The sequence below is a fragment of the Epithele typhae genome (genome assembly GCF_022376455.1).
Source record: "Epithele typhae strain CBS 203.58 chromosome Unknown BXZ73scaffold_629, whole genome shotgun sequence".
Taxonomy (NCBI): domain Eukaryota; kingdom Fungi; phylum Basidiomycota; class Agaricomycetes; order Polyporales; family Epitheliaceae; genus Epithele; species Epithele typhae.
Genome location: NW_025954820.1, coordinates 1 through 11,658, shown reverse-complemented (window position 1 = coordinate 11,658; position 11,658 = coordinate 1). Strand labels below are relative to the sequence as shown.

General features: G+C 56.0%; 5 protein-coding genes across 5 annotated transcripts; all 5 read left to right on the top strand.

Moving 5' to 3' along the window:
* Positions 1-465: 465 nt before the first annotated feature.
* Positions 466-1,380, top strand: BXZ73DRAFT_111751 (uncharacterized protein; the record flags this gene model as incomplete). Its single annotated transcript, XM_048017413.1, has 5 exons — positions 466-579; positions 627-763; positions 820-1,012; positions 1,068-1,167; positions 1,223-1,380. The coding sequence occupies 5 exons, from the start codon at positions 466-468 to the stop codon at positions 1,378-1,380; spliced, it is 702 nt and encodes a 233-aa protein (XP_047870470.1).
* Positions 1,381-1,822: 442 nt separating this feature from the next.
* BXZ73DRAFT_111750 (uncharacterized protein) lies at positions 1,823-2,671 on the top strand (the record flags this gene model as incomplete). The annotated part of the gene is made up of 3 exons (XM_048017412.1): positions 1,823-2,407; positions 2,502-2,521; positions 2,578-2,671. The coding sequence occupies 3 exons, from the start codon at positions 1,823-1,825 to the stop codon at positions 2,669-2,671; spliced, it is 699 nt and encodes a 232-aa protein (XP_047870469.1).
* A 1,409-nt stretch (positions 2,672-4,080) lies between these two features.
* Positions 4,081-4,614, top strand: BXZ73DRAFT_5172 (uncharacterized protein; the record flags this gene model as incomplete). Its single annotated transcript, XM_048020684.1, has 1 exon — positions 4,081-4,614. A coding segment is annotated over one exon (534 nt), but the record flags the coding sequence as incomplete, so codon positions are not given.
* Positions 4,615-8,672: 4,058 nt separating this feature from the next.
* On the top strand, positions 8,673-9,089 carry BXZ73DRAFT_62906 (uncharacterized protein; the record flags this gene model as incomplete). Its single annotated transcript, XM_048021749.1, has 1 exon — positions 8,673-9,089. The coding sequence occupies one exon, from the start codon at positions 8,673-8,675 to the stop codon at positions 9,087-9,089; it is 417 nt and encodes a 138-aa protein (XP_047870467.1).
* A 1,830-nt stretch (positions 9,090-10,919) lies between these two features.
* BXZ73DRAFT_85811 (uncharacterized protein) lies at positions 10,920-11,651 on the top strand (the record flags this gene model as incomplete). Its single annotated transcript, XM_048024035.1, has 2 exons — positions 10,920-11,451; positions 11,543-11,651. Coding segments are annotated over 2 exons (641 nt in total), but the record flags the coding sequence as incomplete, so codon positions are not given.
* Between the last annotated feature and the right edge of the window lie 7 nt (positions 11,652-11,658).

Here is an 11,658-nt window from a genome sequence, read left to right as displayed (position 1 = left end):
ATGTGGGGCGTTCGGCCAGATTTTCAGGACAACCACCAGTGTCGATCTACCGCCTCCTCGTGGCTTTCGTACCCCAACTCGATTCCTTCGTGAGTCCGCGACACGCGTTCTTCCCACCTGAGACTGAGACTGACGCTTCTCCAGCCGGAAGAACGCACAATCAAGATCAACGAAGCGAGGTCAACGATGCGTCTTATGGGGCTACAGCTTACCCGGGAGGTGCGCGAGGCGGTCCTTGCGGAAGCCTCTGGGCAGGGGAGGGAAAGCGTGGGGAGGCATAACGTCGAGGGCCGCGACCTGCTCGCACTGCTCATAAAAGCCAACATAGCGGAGCGACCTTCCCGACGAGTAACGGCTTTCGGAAGAGGAGGTCCTGTCCCGTACGTACGCTCCGTGCCTGCGTCAAAGATCACTGATGGACGCTTTCAAACTACGGCAGAAATCCCACCAGAACCTCACGTCACCATGTTCTCCTCGCTCACACCCACTAGCTTCCTCGTTGCCGGGCATGAGACTACTTCGAGCTCTGTCTCTTCGCGCCGAACCGCGCTCACTGCCCTCCGCGCCGAGCTCCTCGCAGTACCCACGAACAGCCCAACGATGGACGAGCTCGCGGCTTCCAGTAGCTCGATCACGTCGTGCGCGAGACGATGCGCCTGCACACACCCATGACGTTCACACTCCACGTCCCGACCGAGAACGATGCGATCTTTGTCGGTATGCCTTACATGGATTACCGTGGCGTCGCGCGACACAAGATCCAGTACGTTTCCTACTCAAATCGACTTTCCGTGCTCCCCTAAGCTCATTCGAATCAAGGGCAGCCGCATCGTCATTCCTGTGCTCGAGCTGGACTGATCCAAGGCCATCTGGGGTGACTTTCCGGTCCGTCCCCATTCCCCGGCCGTATCGAACCCAGATTCACATGAAGAACGTGAATGCAGAGGCCAGCTGGTGCAAGATTCCGGAGATGTACGCGCATGGGGGTTGGGTTGAGGCATTGTGCAAACAGGTGAGCTACGTATTATCCGCGTTGGAGGGGATGCATCGCTAAGTACGTGCAGCAGTATACCAAGGCAATCCGGGCATATGTTACGCTACCAAACATCCTCTCATCGATATGGATGGTGTTTATTCAGGGCATGTGGATCGTCAGCTACACCTTCGGTGGGTACTGAATTTCGTGTCTCCTCCACGCTGGGTACTGATACGGATCTATCAGCCCTCTTCCATGATTGTCGTTGCGTAGCTTCCGTCCTTCATGTCATCAGTGAGTATCGTCTACGCCTGCGTCAACCGTCAAGTGCTATCATTGCTATCGTGGCTCTCCCTGTCTTCATCGTTGCCGATGGCATCATTATCATCGTCAATGTCGTCTAGCAATACTGCCGCACTTTTTAGGCTTAGCATGATCTATTCGATGTTGCTTTGAACTTCACTGTCCCTATGCCCTTCAGCAGCAACAATGTGCAACATCAACATCCATTGTCCAAATCAGGACCGCGTGCGATGTTCCCGACCCCCGTTATCGAAGTCTGAGCTCAAGATCGGCATCATGCACTGTACCTTCTTTTCAGAGTCCTTGCCACCTGACTTGTGTCCTTTGTGTTCATGGTCGTTTCGTTTGGTGTTATGATCTCTGTTTCCCCTCTTTCGATGCACGCTACTCTCATGCTGATTGTACCTTGTTCTAGATATATAATGACCTACGCTTCCTTCGGAGGGCCTTAGATCTATCTTGGACTGCCCATCGTGCCTCTTGGTGAGTTTTTGATGCGATTCTCGTGCTTTCAACCAAGATGCACTAATTGCTAGACGGACTATGCGTGTTATTCATGTGCCCTCGCAAGTGCAGGGCTTAGTCAACTTTCTCCGTGTTGCCCCGCACTACGTGGTACCATGCTACGACGAGGTGTCTTTGTACTGGGAGCGGGACATCGATGCAACCACCGAGGAGCTACAACAAGTGCGCCAGTTACTCCGTATTCTCGCCAGCTTGCGCACCGTGCGGAAGCTTTCCCTTCAACTCCCGCACAATACTTCTCCCGACGTGCTTTCCGGCTTTATCTTCTCGGACCTCAAGCACGTTGTCTACTCCGGCCCAACATCGGCATTTCAGCCCTTCCTTCACGCGCACGGTTCCCTCGACATTATATCCATCATCGGTCCCTCTTCCTACCCGCCTGCTATCATTGGCGCCTTCAGGCCTCTTCCCACTCCATCACGCATAGCCCCACTAGCTAGCGTCCACACTCTGGCATGTCCTGTCGGGTGCCTCAAGGGCCTGCAATTTCCTCTATCCCGACTCCAGGCCTTGTTTTTGGAGCTCAAGTATGGCGACATCGAAGTCTCCGAAGTCTGCGTGTCGGACACGTTGCAGCATCTTTCCCCGGCGGCTTTCCCTTGCGTACGCTTTCTGTATGTTAAGGGAGGACCAGGTGATCGCCGCCTTGTGCGCGAAATTCCAAGACTCTTTCCCAAGATCGATACCCTGTGGCTAGTGCTACCTGACCGAGCCCCTGTAAGCTTTATATGTACTCAGTGTTCGAGTGTGACTTACCGAATCCTTTTCAACAGCGCCCTCGAGGTCCAGTGCAACCTCGTCGCGCCATACCTTCCTGTTATCCGTGGAGCAACTGGCCCCAGTGGCAGGCAGCTCTGGGACAGTTAGGACACCTGCAGCACTTGCTCGTCTACACAGGCTCTCCCCTCTTCGAGGAACCCGTTGCGGACGAGCAAGCTGAGAGGAACATCGTATGGCGGTGGAGTGGACACTCTATCGGGGCCTCTCATCCGTCTCTTTTCTCCATAAACTTGGTGTACTCACTAAGGCGGGGACTCCCACCATTCGTTTGGTCGGAGTGGAACTTGGATGACGCGACTTCGACCTGGAACAGACTCCCAATCGCTGCGGTGGGGACGGAGAAGGTTCAGAGTATGATGGATTGTTTACATTACGGTTTCGTACTGTAGGGCTTTCAAAGATGTTCCCCGATCCGAATACACATTCTATAGCATGTAGAAGACACTTGTGTGACTTGCGTGTGTCTACCTCTTTCGACGGTGATCATCAGGACTATCCGCGTTCCTGCGCCTGCGTTCAAGTTGGCAGCAAAGACTAGACAGCCTGCGAGGCTACCAATGATTATTCAATCCAACAATGAACAAAGACGTCCTCGTCAGCGCCACGCGCTGAGGATCGCTAGAGCGCCCCACTCGAGTCAGAACTGTTGCCATCCAATCCACCACCCCCACCATGGCCGTTTCTGAAGACCCTCGCGTTTTATCCTCACGGTTTCTACTTCGCGAAGACTCATCGGTCTCTCAAACATTCAGCGGTACGCTCACCTCTAACTCCTGTATCATCGCAATTAGAAAGTTTGGTCATGTCGCACAGGACAAGACTACAAGGTTCATTTCCAGGCAGATTCGCCAATAGATACACTTCCTTCACGCCCTGAAGCTGCCGCTCTCGCCACGAAGTCCACAACTCCTCAACGTCGTCTATATTCGCCTCCCTATGTTTTGGCTGTCGCTCTCATTCTACTCGCCATCGGACTTCAAGCCTCACAATCATGCACAAATGCTCCAGCGCATTCCGATTGGGTTAGCAGTATACTTTGCCCATCCAGTGTCGTCACCGCACCGCCGATCTCTCGTGCGGTTGAAGTGTCTGATTTGAAAGAGATGGTGCAAGAACTCGTCGCAGATGCTCTTCGGGATCTCCACCTTGCGTGTACCACACCCCCGTCCATCTGTACGGTTCAATTTCGCTCTCTACAGTGTTCCTTTCCCTCATCCTCCGTATTCACAGGTGGTTCTGCCACGCTAGTCGCAGTCACGGAATACATTCCAAACTACAGCCCGTCCTTGTCTATTCCGTCGGGCGAGACCGTTACCACAGCGGCTATAGCCTTGGAACCTTTGCAAGACCTCGAGTTCTCTCGGCCCCATCCGTCATCGGAGCATCTCCCTGCACCTATAACGGTTTCAGAGCCCGATCAACCCCTCGACTCTTCTCCACCCTCATCGACGAAGACTTCTCACGTTGCCAGTGTGGACGGATCAGCCAGTGCCGCTGAATTTGCGCAAGAGTCAAACGGAGGGCGACTTGTGAAACGGCTGACGTCGTTCAGGGGTGCGTTTATCTCGTATTGGGTTTCGTCACCTCTCGAAGACCCGAGCATTGCGCTCAGCGACGACGGCCGCTGTTGGAAGACTCCCTATCTGCCTGCGCAGCTCGGCGTACGCTCTTCAAGCCACATCTATCCCTCCTACTTCATCATTGACTCGTCGGGCTTCCCCTCCATGGGAAGTGTGAAAACGGTACGGCTCTGGGGCATCGTTGAAGGATCCCTTAATACGAAGACCTTCTGGTCTGCATCTGCTACTCCCGATGGACCCCTTCGACCATTAATTGACGGTGGATTCACTTGGGCTCATCTGGGCACTTTTGTTTACAATATTCACGATAGCACTAGAGCGCAGACATTCTATATTCCGGAGCAATACGCTGAGCAGAACATCTCGTTTGGAGTATTTGCACTTGAGATCTTAGATAACTGGGGAGCTAGAGCCAGTACTACGTGTATACAGCGTGTGCGTATATACGGATCTTCGTCTCAGTAAATTCTACTTGTATTTATTCTACTCATGACTTCGTTGGAACTTGGGACTGATTGGGATTATAACGCGCTCAGCAATAGCGCCCAGGGCTTGCGCTTCGCCACTGGAGTCCGGTTCGCTCTTTCAATTCCTCTCTTTGCACCACCGTCTTCAATGCCTCCATTCCCCGCCTCCACAACCTCCGCATTGAGCTTTTCACGCAGCGTGCACACAATGGCCTCCCTCGGTCTCTTTGTCGACTCCCCTCTCGTCGTATGTCTAATGGGTGAGAGTGGAGCATTTTCTCTGCACATCCACCACCCCACTCATCACGTACCTCATCGAGAAGACTGTGCACACCCTCCATTTTTGGAATATCACTATGTATGAAGTTGATGATAAAGGCGCTGCTATTGCTGGTCAAGAGCAGGTGAGTAACCAAATTCTGATGCTTGTAGAGGGCCGTGCTGAGGCCGGTCTCTTTTGTCGGAGACTGTTGTTCGTCGTGCCCCAAGCCCGTCCCAGAGCGTGTTAACGAAACGCAAGCTCAAGGGCACTGTAGCACACAGTTTCGTGAATGGCAAATCGACGAGAACCGATTCCGTCAGTCGTCACTTTCACTGCTGGGTTGATCTGGCCTCTGACACTCCGCATAGGTCGGGAATCCTCCCCCGCTCATGCTCGAAGAGCCGGAAAACAAACGAGTAGGCTTGAACTATGGATAATCTCACTGTTGTGCTGACGATGCTTCTTAGGTAGAGATTCGCCGCCCCCATGACGTTCCGATGGGCGAAACATCTCGCTCATCGGCCTCGGAAGAGTCGGACACAAGTCACATCAATGGTTCCACTTATGCAGCTGCTGCAGCTTCACAAGCGCTGTCTGCTTCCTCCACCACTGTTACGGACACTCAGGCGGCTGTTGCAACTCAGCGTGCGGTACGCTTGAAACCGAACAAGAAGAAACCCCCCATGCCGTCGTGGGCACAACCGATCTCGACGGGCATTACAAATCATGTCGGCGGAGGTGATGGAGTAGGAGTGTCATCGTCGGCAGCAGGGTCACAGGTGCGTTTTGTAACACACACTCTATAACTACTGCTCACTCAAATGAGCCGCATAAGGCACCCGTACCACTTGGGAAGCACCCATCGTTCACGGTCAACCCACAACCGGCTCAGCCTCACACGAACAACAAACTTCGTCGTGAACCAAGCTTCAAAGTACGCCGTCAGTCTCCCATCATTCCAGAGCAACCTGCCGAGAGCGTCATGGACGTGGTGGACGAAGAACAAGAAGTGGAACAAGACCTCGTTGGGGAAATCGAGCAAGACCTTGTCGAGTTGGAATCAGAGCAAGACTTTGCCGGCCTGCCAAGCACGAACACCCCTCGCGATCAACCGTACCCGGAGTCGCAGCAGAACGCTCACGGTGTTCCATCAGGTCAAGAGCTTCGGCCCCACCTTACGAAGGAGTTTCAGAAGGAAAGAGAATCGTTGATACTCCTGCTGAAAAGCAAGCATTCGGCGGAGAAGCAGAGGGCGATGGAGGCCATTTGTCGCAGGCAAGAGGTCACACGACAGAACGTGCTTCGCAATGGGAGCTCCGATGAGCTGCTTGCCGAGCTCATGACAACCGAACAGGCGACCATGGAGCACTCAATACGACAGCTAGACCTCAAGCATGCATCCGTCGAAGAGCACGCTGTGCGTGCGTTTGACAAGCAGTGGGCATCTCGTGTCTCAAGTGGCATCTCTGATGTGGACATGGGCGAGCCTAGCAGGGAATCCATGATAACGTCAGGTATGAGTTCATCCCCCGAATGCTACTAGTTGCGTCTAAGATCTTCCTTCAGTCATTCAACAAGAAGATGTTCCAATGTCATACGATGGACTGTACTCTCCGCCTGTGCAACTCCTGCTATCGCCGCAGTTCCCAGAGCCTGCGCCCCCCTCGCAGCTCGCGCCACCCTCGCCGCCAGGGCCGTGTTCGCAGCTCCCGTCAATCGCGTCGTCCCCGCAGCTTTCCCCGCCCCCGCAGCTTTCCCCGCCCCCGCAGCTTGCCTCGCCCTCACCAATCCCACCACTCGCCCCGCCCTCGCCGATCCCACCACTCGCGCCGCCCTCGCAGCAAGTTGCGCCGTCCTTGCCGCCCCCGCCACCTGGGCCGCGTTCGCAGCTCCCGTCAATCGCGCCGTCCCCGCAGCTTGCCCCGCCCCCGCAGCTTGCCTCGCCCTCGCCGATCCCACCACTCGCGCCGCCCTCGCAGCAAGTTGCGCCGTCCTCGCCGCCCCCGCCACCTGGGCCGCGTTCGCAGCTCCCGTCAATCGCGCCGTCCCCGCAGCTTGCCCCGCCCCTGCAGCTTGCCCCGCCCTCGCCAATCCCACCACTCGCCCCGCCCCCGCAGCTTGCCCCGCCCCCGCAGCTTGCCTCGCCCTCACCAATCCCACCACTCGCCCCGCCCTCGCCGATCCCACCACTCGCCCCGCCCTCGCAGCAAGTTGCGCCGTCCTTGCCGCCCCCGCCACCTGGGCCGCGTTCGCAGCTCCCTCAGTCCTGGCCTCGCCCGTTGCGCGCTCCCTCTCTGTTACACTCTCAGTCTCCGTTGTGCTCTTCACCTCCTTTGTGCGTGCAGCCCACGTCGCGCTCGCAGACCCTATTTGGGTCTTCATCTCTTTCGCCGTCCCCATCTCTTCCAAACTTTCGCCGCTCTCACTACGAAGCCCCTGGACCCGAGCATCACATTGTCACCGATGGCTCACTGGAAACCTCCTCGTCTGACTCGTCGGACACCGATGGCCCCGTGGCGAGCAAGAACAGTGGCAGAAGTGTGGACGCAGGCGGGGAAGATGATGAGGAGATCAGCATGGACGAAGACGATGAGGAGATCAGCATGGATCAAGATGATGAACTTGAGGGGGAGGAGGAAGAGGAGGATGAAGATCGCACACCTACTCCCAAAAACGCCGCTTCTGCCCGTGCTTCGACATATCGGGTGCCTACCCCGGAAATCACTTATCGTTCACCAGAGGTATGTTTATCTACAAACCACTAGATTTATGCTGACGCTTTTGTGATCTTCGTTGCAGGGGGCCAATTTCCCTAGTACTTCTGGGCTTCATGGTAACTTCGGAGTGCCGCCCCATCTTCTACAGGTGCTCTTGAAACAGGGTGAACAGAATGCTGCTATGCTAAGTGAGCTCATGAAGCGGGATGCAGCTTCGGAGTAAGTATTGACGGTTCAAATGTTAGATGTTGTATGGGCGGCTCAAGCTGATAGTTTTACTAGAACCGCACTCACCACATGCCTGGAACGTTTTACTACCGCCTTGGAGAGCTTTGACAAACGACTGTCTACTCTGGAATCCAGGCAAAGCTCCCTTCCGTCTGTCACTGAGCAAGATGCGCAAGGGTACGATGGCGAAGATGAAGGTCAGGTCAAGAAAGGTGCCAAACCGGTATCCAGGCGGAAGAAGAAGCAGCTGATCGTTGTTAAGAAGCCCAACCAGCCAAAGACTTCTGCTATGAACTACCTACGTGTGAGCTCTAGCTGTGCATTCGATCGGCTCTATACTCACGTACACCTGTCTGAAGGAATGTATTCGAAAGCACCTTGATGACCTCTGCCAAGTCACTTCCATCGAGGAACTCGTGCAAAAACAGCCCCCCATCGATGACGACGAGATGGACGCGTATCTTGACGGCGAGGGAGACATCATCTGTACCCCCCAATCATTCCGTGTGGATTGGATACGCTCGTGGAAGAAAAACCACTTCAATCTACTTGCTGAGCAGGTGTTCGTTCAACACTTTCTCGACGCGTTCCAAGATGGTCACTACAAGGCTACTCCGGTTCCTTCCGACCTCCTCACCATCAAGCACATCACGCGTCTTCTCCAGAGTCACATGAAGTACAAACGTGGCGAGTACAAGAAGGCACTGGCGCCACCCACTCCGGAGCAGATCGTTCTCGCTCGAAAGCGCAAGGCCGCGAACTCGCGCAAAGCCACTGTGAGTACACACTGCGCTACGCGTCCATAAATAGTATACTCAAACTTTTTTCCAGACCATGCACAGTCGCTCAGACGTGACGGAATGGCTGAGGATTCGTCGGCATATCGAGCTATTTACCATGCTGCTGCCTGTTCACATGAGCGGTGACGAGACCGACGGCGTGAAGAGGATTCCATCGACGTGGCGCATTGTCATTGCGCGATGGCAGAGCGAAGCGTTGCGCCAGTTCTTCTGGGCGTTGGATGCCATCTATCGCAAGCACTGGGCCAAGCCAATCGGAGACTGTGCCACACCCGGGAACCCTCCCAGGTTGCGCGTATTGACGCCGAAGAGCCGTAAAGAGGATGGTGTCGCTCCTTGTGGGCTGTGGCGAAACTGCTACGACCCCGAGTGGCTAGCTGGCCTTTTCCCTCATGTTCGGGATTCGCTCAACATCATCGACGAGGACTACAACTTTTCTCTGAACGCTTAACGGACGGTTTTAGCCCAGGCGGTATTATTTCATTTCATGTCGAGCTAAAGTGTTTTCAGACCGCCTGTACCTGTGTAACATAGAACGTGTACTACAACATGCTTACCCTTCGCCTATCACCTCGTCTACGTCACCGTCAGGTGAACTAGCACGCGTCGCCAGTCGAAGACAATCCCGCGTGGTGTTCATCTCGCGCGTCGAGTTTGTCAAGGTTGACCTAGGGGTGATGGATTGTGGCTAGTCCGACGTCCACCATAGACGTACTCGCGCACATCGCTCGCTCAGTCCTCTGAGAATTACAGCAAGAGACGTCGGGCGTGTGGGGATCGTTCTCCCTCCGACGCGCACGAGACCGAGGTAGACTCGGCTTGTCGGGGCCCGTGCGCGTCGGAGACGTACCCATATGGTGCATGGTAGCTCATCCACTGTCAGAGCAACACACGCGCGAACTCGCCTGCGCTGCTTGCCTCGCGTAGTGATTGCATGGTGTAGCCGTAGCCACTGGGACGTTGTAGTTTCCGGGCGCTGCTGTAGCTTCCGGGCGCTGCTGTAGCTTCCGGGCGCTGCTGTAGCTTCCGGGCGCTGCCGTAGCTTCCGTATGAGAGCGACGCTGCGTAGCTTCCGGGCGAGGCTACTGTAGCTGCCGGGAGGTCTATATCAATGTAGCTTTGTGGTTGAATACGCATAGCTAGTGCTCGTCAGCCGTCCACAAAGCGCAGCCCGCTCAACCAGCCCGCGCACATCACATGTAGCTACGTGCGATGAGCGCGAGGCAGCGCGAGCTTGGCTGTCTGAGACTATCGGGTGGTCGATGAGCTTCGCGCGCCCAACTCGTTAGTATATTACACGCGGTTGCGACCGTGCGGGGGATAGAACGACCAACGCGTGCAAGCTCATCTACGCCGGATGGTCGCCGAGCACGCTGCGGCCTGCACGCTTACAGGTCCCTCAGCGCTCGCGAATTCGCCTGGGATGCAACGGGTCGCGCGCGAAGGGCTCTTTGAGAGAGAGGGTCTTCTCGCGCGACTCGTCTTTCTCTCACAATGTGATGGTGACTGGGAAGGACAGAGCGACCGACACGCTCGAGCTGCGACTGCCGAAGCGCGCGCGTCCGTCTCTGGTGATCCATCAACCAGCAGCGCAAAATCGTGGGCGACAGTCCCGCTGTCATCCATATTTCCGCAAAGAGGATATCAATTATATTGTCCGCATTTCGTCCGGGACGAAGGTTTTTATTTCCTCTACATTTCATCCAGGACGAAAGTCGGACGAAATTTTCACTGTCATCCGCCTTTTGTCTGGGACGAAATGTGGAAGAATGTTTTCCTGTCATCCTCATATAATCCGCATATCGTCCGGTCGGTACAGTTTAACTATCCCATTGTCTGAAATGTGGATGAAATGCGACAAACAGTTAAACAATCGTCCGATCAGAAATGTAGACGCCTAGCCGGACAAAAGCGGTCATTTCGTCCGAATATCATCCGCCTTGCCGCCCGGCCGGAGATTGTGCATTGCCCATCGTGTGGCATCGCTTTACGACGCGCCGGCGACCAGGCCGTCCTTGTGCCTTCCACCCTCTGCCCGCCACCTTGCCATCGACCCTGCCTGTGCATCCTGCTTCTCACAGCGACGACAGACTCTGCTGAACGCCGCGCTCAGATCCTTGAAGAGCGGCCCCGCCTGGAACTAGAAGGTACATCCAGGTACAGGTGCGCACGACCGCCGCGGCTCCTGCGCAAGACGCTGACCCCGCTCGCTGCAGCAGACGACGGCGATACCCCATACACCAGCGTTCACAGCCCGATCGCCCCGACGATGTCGTCCGACATGGCCTCCCCAGACCGCTCGAGCCACATCCTGCTGCCCCCGCCACTCCGCTCGGCGATGAAGAGTAGGCCAAACACCCCCAACAATCAGGGGTCATCCTCCTCCCCGTCCCCGCTCTTCTCGCCCCCCATCTCCGCCCTCCCACTCTCTCCCGCGGTCGCGACGACCTCCCGGGAAAGCGCCAGCTCCGTCTCGTACACCACCCCCTCCTCCCCCTATAGCTCCACCCACCCGTCCACGTCCGCGGTCATGGTCGCGTCCCCGAACATGTCCAGCGTCCCGCTTGTTGCTGCGCAGGGCTACACGCACAAGGTCTCCTTCGATACCCTTGAGAACCCGCAGGCGAGCATGTTTTCCTACACACTCCACGTCCAGAGCGAGGGCTACGCCCGCACACGCAGCACGCGCATCTTCCTCTGCGCCTCGAGCCCGGACGAGAGCGGAACCCAGGCGCTGGAGTGGTGCCTCGACGGCCTCGTCCAGGACGGCGACGAGCTCGTCGTCTTCCGCGGCATCGACTCGGACGACTTCGGTGCGTCCATTTCAGCTTCACTTGGTTTTCTCGTCTTTGTGGCGTCTTCATTGTCCTCTTCCCTGTTCCTGACGCGCATCATTGGCTGCAGCGGACAAGGACCACGACCTTTACCGCGACGACGCGCGCGAGCTCATGCGCTCCATCCAGGAGAAGTGCGTCGAGTACGACCCGGACCGGAAGCTCTCCATCATCGTCGAGTACATC